This window comes from Castor canadensis, chromosome 1, assembly GCF_047511655.1.
Source record: "Castor canadensis chromosome 1, mCasCan1.hap1v2, whole genome shotgun sequence".
Taxonomy (NCBI): domain Eukaryota; kingdom Metazoa; phylum Chordata; class Mammalia; order Rodentia; family Castoridae; genus Castor; species Castor canadensis.
This window is the reverse complement of record NC_133386.1, coordinates 205,703,588-205,717,657: the sequence shown is the minus strand read 5'-3', so window position 1 is coordinate 205,717,657 and position 14,070 is coordinate 205,703,588. Positions and strand designations below refer to the sequence as shown.

Genomic DNA, 14,070 nt, shown 5'->3' with positions numbered 1-14,070 from the left:
TCAGAGACCTCAAACTGGCTTTGGGTTTGAGACTGAATTTCAGACCCGAGAGGAACATCAGTTTTAAATGCACTTTTATTCCAAAAAGTTTTCAGACAGAATCGTGACCACTACGGATCAACTTACAGCTACTGGGCCGGCTTGGCAATCTACAGTAGACACTACTGTCCCTACCAGCAGGAAAGTGCCCCATGTCAGCAGGTGGGCTGACACCAGCTCAGCAGGTTTTTCTGGGTGCCTGGGATTGGTGGAGCTCACAGCTCCCAGGCCACTGGTAGCTGACAGTTTGACATTAGAAACACCCAAAGATGAGCACACAGAAAACTTAACGAAATCCATCACCTTCATCTGGCCTCTGGCTTCCTTTCTTCTTTTTGTCAATCAGTAAGGTTTGAACTCAGGGCCCTCCTGCTTGTTAGGCAAGTGCTCTGCCACTTGAGCCATGCCCTCAGTCCTTTTTATTTTGGTTTGTTTTTTTAGTCAGGGTCTGTTTCCTAGGCTTTGGATCTCAGTCTTCCTACCTCTGCCTCCTGAGTAGCTGGGATTGCAGGCGTGTACCACCATACCTACCCAGTTAGTTCTTCTTCAATTTTACTCATAAAAACAGCACTTACCCACGCAGTTGTGAGTTAAACAAGATAGGACACAGAACTGGCCTGACACTAAGGAATTGTCCTTTGTCACTGTCACGGGTAACGGGTAACATTCCATCACCACTTCTTAAGCTCCGGAAGGGCGGAGCCCTCCCTGCCTCTCTCTGTGGGTGCCCAGGGACCAACCAGGCCTGGCACACAGCTCTGTTCACAAGTCGCCCCTGAGCCACTAGGCCAAGACTTTGTATTGCAGGCAGACGCCTCCTCAACCAGCTCTGCCCCTGAGCCACGCTCCCTGCAGCTCTGCAAGCCCCCACTCCTCACCTGTGCTCCCCACTGAGACTTTGAAGCATAAGGTCTCCCCAAAGCCTGAGCCTGGCTCTGCTCTACCCTGTACCCCTCTGGGCAAAGCTGGTTCTGGGCCCTCCAGTTCTCCAGCCCAAGGGTAGAGGGAGCAGGAGCGGCTAGGGCAATCACCGCCCAAGCTGGGCCTCCATCTCTCCAGCCCCAGGCCAGCCCTGGGGAGTGGCTTTGAAGGGGGCAGATGGAGAGGGGGAGAAAGGGGATTCTGTGCTTAGATCCCGGCTTGCCCCTACCAAGCTACAGCCCCCACTCTGTGGGGCCACAGCCCTCTCTTCTACCGGCAAACTTTGTCCTTTAAGTCAAACTTCTCATGGGATCCCTGTGACCAGCTGGATCCAGCCCCAGGGAGAGTGGTAGAGTTAGCAGGGAGGACCTCTGGACTGGGGTCCCCAACCAGGTGACTTGGCTCCATGCCAGCGTGGGGAGGGGAGGCACTTTCCCAACCTCCACTGTCAGGACCACTGGGTTTTGGGAGTTCCCATGCTGGACCAGGGAGGACCTCTGGATTGGGGTCCCCAACCAGGTGACTTGGCTCCCTGCCAGCACTGGGGCAGGGGGTGGCGCCCTCCTCCCCCACCGGGACCAGGGTGGAGACAGGGGACCAAAAAACAATCTCACAACCTCCACGGTCAGGCCCACCACCGGGCGTTGAAAGTTCCCATGCCGGACCCAGCGCCCCAGGCACAGCACGACAGGGCTGCTGGCAGGTGGGGCCCCAGGGCTCGAGCCCCGCAGGGTGGCGGCTGCCTCTCTCTTGCGCCGGTGGCGGCCAACTGGGTCTCCACCCTTGAGCCCAAACCCTACCCCGGCTGCCCCTGGGACACCCATGGCCACGGGCCTGGACGGGAGGGTCCCTCCGGGGGTCCCTGCCGTGGGCTCAGGCTCAGGCTGAGAGCGGGCACGCGGGGTCCTGGCTGTGCGTCCCGCGTGGTGGGCGCGCGCACTCGGCGGGGCCGCCGCGCTTTCCCGGCGCACGTGCGCGGGTGGGCGCCCCCCACGCGGCGTGGACGGCGCAGCCCGGACCCCGCGAGTCCTCCCGGCGCCGCGCAGGTGCGCCGCCACACTCACCGTGCCCTCGGACGGCAGGTAGCCCAGGTCCTCGATGGCGCAGATGTTGAGAATGTGGACGCTGCGGTCCTCGGCCGGCAGCGTCGAGTACTTCTCGTTGACCCTCATCGTGGACGCGTGTTCGCGGGGACCGCCGGGCGGCGCGCCCTCCCCATCCACGGCCCCGGCGGCCTCTGCAAGCGGAGACGGGCGGGCAGGGTTGGTGGCGCGCTCGCTCTCTCTCGCTCGCTCACTCGCTCGCTCTGTCGCTCGCAGGGGGCCGGGCCTTCCCGCGCCCCGGCCGCAGGGGACGTGGTCACCTCCCGCTCCGCCCGCCGCCCTCGCCCGCGCGCCCGGGCCGCGCACCGTGCGGGGTGCGCCCGGGCCTCCCCCTCCCCCCCCGCCCCCCCCCCCCCGGGCCACCGCGCCGCCACCTGGCTGCTCAGTCCCCTGGGCGGCCCGCGCCTGGTCGGGAACTTGGACGCCCGCCTGGTCCTTTTCCTTAAAGATATAAGCGCACTCTGCCTGCAAACGGCAGGGGCGGCGGCCACGCGGGTCACATTTTCCGTAGAAATTTAAACACAGGAAGAAAGCATTCCATTCCTGCAGGCCCCTCCAAGTTTTATTTTTATCCGGGGTAAGCGCCCCTTTAGATTTTTTTTTTAAGGATGGAAAGGGTTTTCATACCATGGGGTGGGGGGATTGCCAAAAGCCCCTACTGTTAAAATCCAAAAAAAGCCCAAGAAAGCGTTGAGAAGGTTCTGAGATCCAGCCAGGAGCGCTCTCCAGGCCCCCTTCCCTCCACTGGCGGGCAAACTCACTCTGTTCTCCCCTCCTGCGGGAGCCTCCCCTGGCTTCCCAGCTGCTTGTCTGACTGAGTTCTCCCATCATAATCCTGTCTGTGATGCCCTCACTGATTAGCTGAGCGTTCTGTGACCAGCCACAGTGTCCCTCCCACAGAGCGAAAAGGTGCTTCAGCTCATTAGCCCCCAGCCTGGCAAGGGCAGAATGTGGCACTCATGGCACAGAGGGGGGCTTGGGTTTAGGAAGACCAAGGAACAGTGTCCCAGCCTCTGAGGCAGGGTGGGGACTCCTGCACCGGGCTCTGCTTCCTCCCTGAGGAAGGGACAGTGGCTTTATCTCTCCTCATCTCAGGATACAACAAGGGCCCTGGACACAGTGGGTGTGTTTCCTTGGTGTCTTTAACCCTCTCTTTGCAGGCCCCAAGGACAGCCTTGCTCGGGCTGAGTCCCCAGGGGCCATGCCACTGTACCCAGAGGGTAAATGGTCCCTCTTTCCTCTGCCTCTCTACATCTTGTTAGTCCCTGGTATACAAGGAGTCTTCTTCCCGCAGGAAGTCATTGTGGACCCTCCACCCCGGCAACCAGGCCTGCTTCTCTCACTGCCCAAGGAAACTGCCTGGACCTCAGCCTCAATATTTCCTCCATGTGACTGCCTCCTACGATGGTTCATATAGCTGACACTCAATAATTGCTTGTCCAATGGAACACTTAAGGCTAAAGAAGTGATTGTAAGGCCATGATGTCATCAGCGTGTCCTGGCTCCCAGGGTGGAATCCAGGAGACAGACAGGGCAGGGCTGCAGGGGAGATGGAGTGGGGTCCAGCTCCAGCTCTGGCACTTTCCAGCCCCGTGGCTGATGGAGCCTCCTTGACCTCACATAGTCTCCATTATCTCATGAGCACCAAGCCTGCCTGAAGTTGCAGTGACACATGCTCAGCCAAGGTGGCCACTATTGCTACTGCTGTCCTCTTGTCACTGCCATGACCTCCCCTCTCCTATCGATGACATGCCCCTATCATGGCCCAAGTTTGTGAAGTCCTTGAACTTGGAGAGGTGCAAGAACCCTACTGGGTCCTCGGGGTGGCCCCACGAATGTGTCGAGTGGCTCTAAGGGACCCTTTGTACCTTGGACAGCAGGAGCAAGTTTAGAGAAATGCCCTAGGGCTGGCTAAGTCCTTGCCCAAAACAGTCCCCCATGGCTTCTGACATGCCAGGGAGACTGGTCCCTAAGAGGTCAAGTTTTAGGACCGGGAAGAATTACATGACTCTCGAGCACACAGTCTTATGTAACTGCCACCTCGCGCCCTTGATGGTGAGCAACCAACGTTGTGTAACCCTGGTGTGCATTCTTTCTCAATTTACGTTCAGTTGCCAGGGGACCTTCCAGAAGTCTGCAGGGTGGAATGTCCAAAAAAGGGTTAAAATATAATTGGTCAGGGCTGGGATGTAACTCTGGAGTAGAGGACTTGCCTAGCTTGTGTGATAGATGCCCTGGATGGGATCCCCAGCAAGGCATTAAAAACAAACTGTGTGTGTGTGTGTATGTGTACATGTGTAAGTCTGTGTACAACTTTGTGCATGTATGTGTATATTTGTGCGTGTGTAATTGGGTCAGTTTGCAGGCATTGGTGTCCCTAACATTTGGGAAGTGACTCTTGGCTGCTCACGCTGAGAGGTCTGAAGAGCTGCAGTGGCCCTCCCGGCTTTATTCCCAACCATCCCCTTGGGAATCTTGCCAGGTGGAGGATGATCTTTTTGGCTCAATGGCTCCCTTTCTCCTCCCCAGAAAGTAACCCACGTTGTGTTCAAGAGGCTGGGTTTTTAGTGTCTCGCTATTTTAGTGTCTCACTATTTCTGTGATTAGCAACAAGACAACACTGCTCCTCTGACCAGGAGGCACCCCTGGCCGCCCCTACCCCTGCATTCTGCGTCCTCTCACCCCTTCCCCAAGTCTTCCCAGCACAGTGTAGTCAAGCCGCTGAAAAGGCAGAGGAGACGCCAGGTGGCCTCTGCGTGCAGAGAGGGCCTCTGGTGAATGGATGGCCAGAAAAGGACAAATTCTGGCCTGGGCCCGGGATTTTGGGGTCTTGAGATTTCAGGAACCAATGAAAAGTAAGAACAGGTCCTCAACCCAAACCAGGGTGGGATGGGGAAGGGAATTCCTCTCTCCTGAGTTGTCTCCCAAGTCAGGACTGGTTTCCTGGCCCTTTTGTTCTGAGATGAGTCACTGCCTGTTTGTCCCTATGGGTCCTGTCGCAGGGGCTCTGTCCTCTCTGAGCCACTGGCTACTTATAAGTGGGCCTTTTCCCTTTTCCTCAAGCTGTTGAATTAACTGCTTTTGGACTCAGGCATTTTCATCACTGCAAAGGGACAGATTTGTCAGCGAGATTAATTTTCTGCTCATGAATTAGTAAAAAATAGTCTAATGGTCTGAGTGGTACATTTGATAAGAAATTCCGGCCTGCATAGCTCCTCCCATCTTGCCATGGTGCCCTTTGGTGTCAACTGATGTCAACACCAAGACACCTGTGTCTTCCTGACATTTTAATAGTCCCTGGGGGAGGCAGAGGAGCCTGCACCTAGGAGGCTCAGAGGGAGCCTATCCTATGCTGTCTTATTTTCACTCCCTGGCCTTGCCCACACGGGTCCTCCCTGGTGCCACATGTCTCAACAGTCACCCAGCTGTCTGCAACTCAGAGAAAAGTTGAACAGACCAAACTTCCCAAAGTGAGACAGAACGAGGCTCTCTGTGTGACAGGGATGCAGGGCCTGGTAATGGAGCCAAGGACCCAAACAAGAGCCCTGCTCTAGTTAGCTAACCGCAAGGCCCTGGCACGCCTCAGTTCCCTCTTTTGTAAAATCAAGAGCTGAAGTTCCGAGCCTGGTGAGTGTGGCTCAGGGATCATTCCATCCACTCATTTGCCCTGTGGTGCGCTGGGGTGGGGCTCCTGACCTGGGCACCCTGACATTGAGGGCAGGTCATTCTTTGAGGTTGGGATTGTCCCATGTACTGTAGGCTATTCAGTGGCCTCTCCAATGACCTCTGCCCCCTAGACACCAGTAGCACTCCAGCCCCTGACAACTAAAAATGTCCAGATGTTGTCAAGTGTACCCTCTGGGGGCAAAGTCACCCCCAGTTGGGAATTGCCACTCTCCAACTTACAGAGGGCCCTCACCTGGTCTCTCAGGAAGACCTGGGAGGCCGATTTTATCACAGCCCGTGTTTCACGGATGGGCACACCCAGGCCCGAGAGCTGATGTACTTGGTTTAAAGGTCAGACAAGAGGGCAAACCTGACTTTCATCTAGATCTCTGACCCCCACACGCACCTGAGCTCACGCCACAAATCCAATGACTGCGTGCAAACCAGGAATTAGAGGCAGGTGGGTGACATTTAGTTTCTTTCACAGAGTAAAACTGCACAGGGGCCTGGGTCACCCTCCTCCCCCACCATTGGCAGAGGTGGGGTGTGGGACAGCCAGAGCTCAGGAGCCCTCAGGCCCAGGCTGTCCCAAGGAGAGTGGCTTCCTCCTGTACAGTGCTCTGTGTTCAGAGGGGCTATGAAAGTGTGTTGACTCATGGCAGCTGGAGGGTAGGGGCAGGAGGAAGGGAAAAGTGAGCTGTCTGTGACTCAGGGTCTTTGGGAGCACCAGTGTCTATTGGTCCTCACTCCTGCACTGGTGCTGTGCCTGTGGCCATCCAGGGAGGAACGAAACAGGTGCCAAACAGGTGGATGGCAAACTTGCTGAAAGGGAAAATTTGGGTTGTAACTCAGCGGGTGGGGCGAGGGGGATTGTGTCTGGAGAATTCATCACTGAGATGGTTGCGGGAGATGGGGCCACTGTCATTTCCTTCCCTCTCATGACGTCAGCCCCAGCACAGATGCCCAACTGCAGTTTGCCGGGGAGACACCATGGCTGGCCGACCAGGCTATCTGGAACCTGGCCAAAGTGTGAAGCCCTGTCTGGGGGATCTGTTCCCTCCTGCAGACTCCACAGAAGGCTCCCTTTCCGGGACTGCAGCTGCTTCAAGGGCCTGGTTAGCCCAAGGCCTGCTCCTTGAGAAATGCCAAGGACTTGGTAGATTAGAAGCTGGTCAGCACCCACTGCCTCCTCTAGGAAGCCTTCCTTGTGGGACTCAGGCAGCTGACTTATCTCTGTTCTGCTGGCTCCATTCAGGCGCCTGGGCTGGCCTCAACCCCATCTCGTCCTTTCTGCTTTCTCTCTGCACTCTGCGCGCTCCTTCCATCTTTGGCACCCCATACATTTTCTCCATTTTTGTTTATTTAACAAGCAGTTATACAGTCTCACTGCGAGCCAGCACCGTGCTAAGCTCTTTACAAATATTAACTCGCAGTCTTTCAGTGATTACAACTGTCCACAGTGGATTCTCTCACTCCCCTGCCCCTCCCCTCTGGGGGCCTCTCCTTGGAGGATGGAGAGGTTCAGATGGAAACTCACACAGCCGCAGCTCCTTCCTCCCCAGAGACCCTGAAGACGGCACAGTGTTGACCCAGCACATAAGCAGAGACCCTTGTCACTGCTGCTGCCAGCTTCCACTCTTCCTCAAGGGACTTGAAAATAGGTCCCCAGCCTGCCCTACCATCCCCTCCACTGACACGCTCCATGGGGATAAAGGGCTTTAACCATCTCTATGGGGTCAAAGGAGGTCCTCTCCAGGTGCCCACCTCGAGTGGCACACACCTGTCTGTACTGTGCCGCGGAGCCCGGGCCCCCTCCCCTCTGTGCCATCCCCCAGATCCAGCGTGGCGTCTGTGGACAAGGGTGTGGTCTTGGGCGTCAAGACTTGAAGATGACCCAGACCCCAAGGCTACAGAACTGTGACCTGGGACAGGACTTGGGTTCTTGCACTGTCAAGAGCCTGTGAACTCACAGAGAGCGGCTGTCACCCACATGGCTACAGGTCTCTGCTTCCTCCGTGGGTTGTGTGGGGCCTGAGTGCATGGATCCTACATTGCCCTCTGGGGTCAATGACCAGGCAGTCCCTAAAGACCCAGCTTGAGGTCCCAGCATCACAGGTGGTGGCTGCAGCAAGGATCTCCCCCAGCATGAATCCTCTTGGACATGTGTGACCTCGTCACAGTTTCTCCTCCAAAGACCAAGTGAAGTCATAGCGCCCAGTCCAACTGTGAGCCTCAGCTCTTCCTGTGGGAGAGCCTGATATTTTCCTGTGGGTCCAGTGGTGGGAACGACAGGCTTTCTGGGAGTTTGTGAAGCCAGGTGGCCTATTTCCTTATGCATTTGTGTACATATCACTTGGTGTTGAATTTCTGTATTGGCCCAGGGCCCCTGCCAGTCTGGGGTCTCTGTCCTGTAACTGAGTTGTTTTCAGAGAACAGTGGGTCTGATGACCGCTGTATTTCCAGGGTGTATGGAGGGGGGATGAATGAGCAAATGAACCAGGTGCCTCGTGGACAAACCACGGACCCTCCTGAGCTGACGCTAGGCGGTTAGAACCTCCAACCCTCTGGGTCTGGCGCCAATGCCCCCCTCACCCCTCCCTCGCAGAGCAGCACCATCCAGCAGGACACACCTCGAGCCAGTAAGGCTTTGAGATGGGCCAGCAGCCACACTGAAAAGGGTAAAAATAACCAGGCCAAAGCAATGATATATTTTATGCAAACCATCATATAAAACTTAAATTTCAACATGTCCTCAACATAGCAATTATTAACGGAATATTTTACATTCTCTTTTCCCTCGCCATTTGAAGTCTGCTGTGTATTTTACCCTTCCAGCACTCTTAATGCAGACAAGCCAAAGCCACACAAGGTGAAAACTCTAGCCTACTGCTAGCCTGTGGGCTTGTATTGAACTCTTTTATTATTCAGGGGGAAATGGCCAATTTATCAGGTTTTTATCTCTACTGCATTAATTTTGAGAAAGCCACCTTTGCCTGAAGGCCAATTGGAGGCACATTCCTAAAATATTTTGACAGAGCAGTCTTTAATTACAAAACATATCTGATTACATAGCTGGACACAGAGGTGCTGAAGGCAATGTGGAGGGTGTGAGGTCAGGGCTTCTTACCACAGAAGTGGACTGTGGCCGATGGTCTGAGACCAAGTCCCACCCTGGGTGGGGGACAGCTCCTGGAAAGGGTCCCAGGAGAAGGGGATGCCTCAGGCACATTCCCCCCAGCTTTTCTGATAGGTTGGGGTTCATTGTGTCAGCACCTATTCGTTTACAGGTGCAGTAATCCAACTGTCCTCCCTCACACTCTAGGTCACTTCTTCATTCACTCACCCGCTCATTCACTCACTTGTTCACTCACTCACTCTCTTGCTCACCTGCTTACCCACTTACTCATTCTCGTCTCCCCTCTTCCAGTCCCTCCTAACTTGGTTTTCTCCATGGAGCTGACCCCACACTAGTTCCTTCGCCCCATCTGCCCATCCTAGGGCTGGACTGTCACCTCCGGACTGTTTCACATGCATTGATGGCTCCAGATTTTCGTGCCCCAAAGCTGTGGCATGGAGCCCTTGGGGATGCAGGCAAGTGCTCAGCATGGAGCCAGCTCTTCAGAAAACCTGCCTCACTCTGATATTTGCTTTTAAATAATGAAGTGTCTGAAGGTGGGGGTGCGGGAGAGTTGGGTAACGCATCTAGAAGCACTCACTGTGGGAGCTGAAGGAGTCTAGGCTCCTTGCTATGCTGGCCCTCTAAGACCTCCTGGCCATATGGAATTCAGAGGGCCACAGGCTGTCCCCTTGTGGGACGTCCTCTCTCCCCCATCACGGATGCTTTTCCTTTCTTTTTGGCAGTACTGTGGGTGGCAGCAGGGAAGCGCTCTGCCACTGAGCTACATTACCAGCCCCAGAGCCTTCCTGACTCTTGACCTTGAACCGTTCCATCCCAAACCAGACTTTCTGGGAATCGTATGCCCCCACTCCTTTTGCCCTGCATTCTCCCCCCGCCCACACCAAGCAGCAGGGCAGCCCCTCAGGAGAAGTCTACTTGTTTCAGACCGGACCTCAGCTCCAGCATCTCGGGGCAACTGGACCTTGCACCTGCCTCTTCTTCTGAATGGCGCAGGCTCCCCAGTCCCAGCCACACCTCACACAACCAGAGTCCTTTTCTGTCCCTCTCACTCCTAGCTCCCACACTCCAGCTCTCACACTCCCAGTTCTCTCAAGCCATAATTCACATAAGGAAGTTGATCCATCCTTGGTCAGGGGACCGATGTACCCCTAATTCTTTCCAAAAAGAAAGCAAGAACAAAGAAACCCCAATCACACCAAGAAGGATCTAGCCCTATAGATCACTTCCCGATGGAATTGATGGAGGGCTGATCTGCTACCAAGGGCTGCCAAAACCCAGCAGTCCTTAAAAATGGACCCCAGAAAGGACTGCAGCTCGGAGGCCTTGGCCATGGGAGGGGAGCCTTCCTCCCTGCTACTGCTTCCCTGCCTGTTGCCATGGGGTCAAACAAGGGGGACTGGTTCCCTTTAAATAATGGCTGAGACACCCCCACCACCACACCATTCACACAGTTGGCACGTGGGTTGGGCAGTGTGTGGGGCAGACATTTGCTGATGGCTTCCTCCCCACAGGAGTTAACTGAGCCCTCTTCAGCTGGACTTTGGCTCCTGGGAGTTGAGACACTGCTTTCTCCTCCATGCCCCGGCTTCTGATCCAATCTCACCCTTGTAGGTTCTTCTCCAGGCTCCTTCCAGCCCCTCATTTCTATCCTGGCTCTTGTTACCTGCCTGATTATTTTCTCTCTTCTCCAGGAAAGCAGGGACTTTTGTTCTTCCTATGCCATGTTCCAAGACCCAGCAGGGCTGTGTGGGAACCGTATGTTGAAGGAATGAATGAGTCACGTGGACTTTGTTAGTGTCCACAGACCCAAGCCTACACCTGTGGCCTGATAACACTGTCTCTGCACAGGTCACCTCTGAGCCTGGGGAAGTGTCACAGATAGGTTCTCCCTGGGCAGGACGGGTTTTTTGGCTTAACATTTGCCAGAGGTGGGAAGAAGCTTGGAGGCACTGGTGGCAACCGCTACATATGTTTACGAACAGCCAGCCGGAGGGCTCCTCCAACCCAAGGGCTCCTGCTAGGAGGGAGCAGGCTGGGTTTTCCAGCAGAGCCAGCCATGTGCCCCTTGGAGGGACAGTCAGTGCACTAATTAGAGCCCTACTGTGTACAGCCACAAGGGAAACACAGGGAAAGAGACAGTGTATGGAGCTCACAGTGGGCTGGGAAGCCAGAAAACCAACAGGCTCCAGACTACACGGAGGAGGAGGAAAGGTCAAGGTGGTTCTGGAAGGTTTGCTGAGGGAGTGTCTGGCTTCTCAATTGAGCCCCGAAGAGTCACTGGGAACCAGGAAGATGGGAAGGCGGATGTCTGTGCTGAACCAGGCAAGGCCTGGAAGAGGCAGGTATAGGGTGGTGTGGGACAGGGTGTAGAGACCAAACAACTTGTACAGGATTCCAGGCCCTGGAACAAGAAGTGACAAGCCAAACACCATCGCAGTCCTGCGGAGCTAAGGTCAGTGTGGGGCAGCCACAAAAGCCAGAGCGAGGCATGTGGCTTGTAGGACATTGCAGCAAGTCAACCTCAGCAGGTGGAGGGATCGGAAGTGCCAGGAGGGTGAGGGTGACGATTTCCCACAGTGACCAAAGTGGGCTTGCTGCAAAGGGACATTCACAGTTTTTCGGTGCAGAGGGGCTTGGGGAAGACCCTTAACTGGGAATCCATTTTTATGAGTGTGAAAGGGTTATGAGTGGTGTGATGCCTTCTTTTCAGTGAAGGCTGAGGGGCCATCTGGAAAGTAATGGGGCATCTGCAGGCCCACAGTGGTGGATAGGGCAGTGCCTGCCATCTTCCCCGAATGCCAGCAGACAACTGGCCCTGTGGTCCGGCTGCGTCCCTGGGTTGTTTGGGGTCCCTTTGCCACAGTTTGTAAGGGTAGGCTAAACTCACAGCCCATGGGCTGGGATGGTGGCGACTGTCCCAGGGCAGAGTGGTCCTCTTGGATTGTCTGGTTTGACACCTTCTCCCACCTCACCATGGGAGGCTATGCCAGGGTGGCCTCTGGGGTCTTTTGATCCACCAGGGTTGCATGTCGCATTGTCTGCGGCTGGTCAGACCTCTGCACCTGAATGTGGTCTGAACCCACTGTGCACTTACTGGAGTCAAAACTGTGACTGCCACCTTCCCCCACCAAGTCACCAAGGAGAGGAGGACAAAATGGGTGCTCAGCAAGTCTTCCCAGAGGACTGTTATGCTCTGCTGGCCCATCTATGGGCATGGAACTTTCTAGAGACCCGACTATCAGTACCAAGCACCAGCCTTCTTCCTCCAAGTCCTGCATCCTTGCAGGGTGACTTTAACAAGCACTGGGGCCCAAACTTCCAGCTTGGCCCAGTAACAGGCAGGCTGTGAGGACATGGGGGGTACCCAGAGATCAGCTCAAAGCCAAGGTCAGCTAGTAGGTCTGACAGCTCAGAATCCAGCTGTCCACTCATAATAGCTGTCAAAGGTCACAGCTACCACAATCAACTACCTGGGGCGGGGACCCACATCTGACCTCCCCCAGAATCACTGCTTCAGGGCACTGGGGAGAGGGGGGAACAAACGTTTAGTCTGCTTTCTTATAAAAAGCTTCCTGGATCTTCTCCTTGTCCAGCCCAGAAGGCCCAGCTCCCTGCCCTTGGCCAATCTCCAAATCACTCTTAGCCACGGATTTTCAAAATCCTTTTGTGCGGAACATGAAGAGTGTGCAAACTAAGGAAGGACTCGGGGCTCATAGCTTGCCAGGACTCCAGAGCGTCCCTCCCAAGACCAACCCCTGTCCTCTGCCTCCTCCTGAGAGTTCCTCAAATGTCTCTAAAGTAGCCCCGAGCTTTCCCGTCCCCACTGAGGCTTAAGAGAGCAAATATCCAGAGAAAAGGCAGACTGTTGCTCTAATTCATACTAGGGCAGAAATGACTTTCTTCTCTTCTCCCAGCTATGTATACAGCACACCTGGGAATGGAGGAGCGGCGGGAGGGAAGAGCTTCCCACAGCAAAAGGAGAGGGAAGAAGGAAGCTGTGGAGAGAGAAGGAATAAAGAAACCCTTTATTGCCTGCTGGCCTGGCCTGGCCTTACCCCAGCCCTTCCCTGTGCACTGCCCTGAGTTTGGAGGCAGCACCACCTGGGAGGGGTGGCCTCAGTTGGGATGTCCATCTGAAAAATCCCTCCAGAGCAAAAATAGGGCTAAGAGCAAGGGAGAAAGGTAGAGACCCACCAGGGGCCACACGGGGCCTGAGAAGCCTGTTTCTCAGATAAGCCTCTGGCGTCTGCAGCAGGAGGGGAAGACAAGACATGTCCTCTTCCTGACACACATGTAAAAGCCCGGTGCTAGCTGAGGTCTCTTGGCTTTCCTGCTCCATGGCCAGAGGCCTGGTGACTCCACCCACCAGACAGACCCCTGCTTTGTGCTGTGGCTCCACCCCCATCAGCTGCCACAGGGAGCCAGGATGCAGCAGGAAGAACTCAGTGCGAGGGTTCATGGGCTCCCTCCTCTCTCCAGCCCATAAATCCCCCCAGGAGGCAGAGAACCCTCTCAGCTGCGCCCAACCGCTGAAAACAACCTCAAAAAACCCCACAGTGCTGGAAGAAAATGAGGTCGGCGAGTTGCACCCCCCATTCCCTCATCTACTTCCAAAGTAGGAAGATTCTTTTTCCAGATAAAGAAAGGGAATCAAAGAAAAGAAAGAAAGAGAAGAAGCAAAGAAAGTAAACAAAAAGAAAGAAGGGGAATAATTCAGAGACAGGACCGACCCGAGTCTCGGAGAAAGAGATGTGACTGTGATTGTGTATCCCACAGGGCTTCAGTGGGGTCCTCCAATGTCATTTCTTGGTGCTGGTGGTGACCTGCTATTGGCTCATCAAGAAATAACCAAAAGAGGAAAAGAAAGACTCAAATGTGTGACCAGGTTGTATTTCCCCAGAACAAAGGGTTCAAGAGAAGTGGGTGGAGATTCTGAACCCCCACCCTTCAGTACATCACAATGGGCCTCTTAGACGGGCATTTCCCTTATCATGTGTAACAAGACACTGAGGAAAGAGCCAGCTAGACACTTGGGACAGTTCTGCTTCCAGCAACGGGCAATGACCATTTGGTAAGAGTGACATTAACATAAATTTAACCTTATCTTTAAGGCAGGCAAAACTCAGCTCAAGTGAAATGCACACTCAGGCTGCAAGGCAGTCATGGGGCCAGGGTGGGGCAGGATTGTTCTGGTGGGATTAT

At 55.0% G+C, this 14,070-nt stretch overlaps 1 protein-coding gene across 4 annotated transcripts in view; it reads right to left on the bottom strand.

Annotated features, from left to right (window-relative positions):
• The window catches only part of Ano1 (anoctamin 1), a 163,837-nt gene that overhangs the window by 85,135 nt on the left and 64,632 nt on the right, over nucleotides 1-14,070 (bottom strand). For 2 of the 4 annotated variants that reach the window (XM_074050816.1, XM_074050826.1), the window contains exon 1: nucleotides 2,025-2,274. In XM_074050816.1, the coding sequence (XP_073906917.1) occupies nucleotides 2,025-2,132 (108 nt within the window). In that variant the 5' untranslated portion in view covers nucleotides 2,133-2,274. Of the gene's footprint in view, nucleotides 1-2,024; nucleotides 2,280-14,070 lie in introns of those variants that run through there. The other 2 variants (XM_074050812.1, XM_074050824.1) reach the window with 2 other exon arrangements.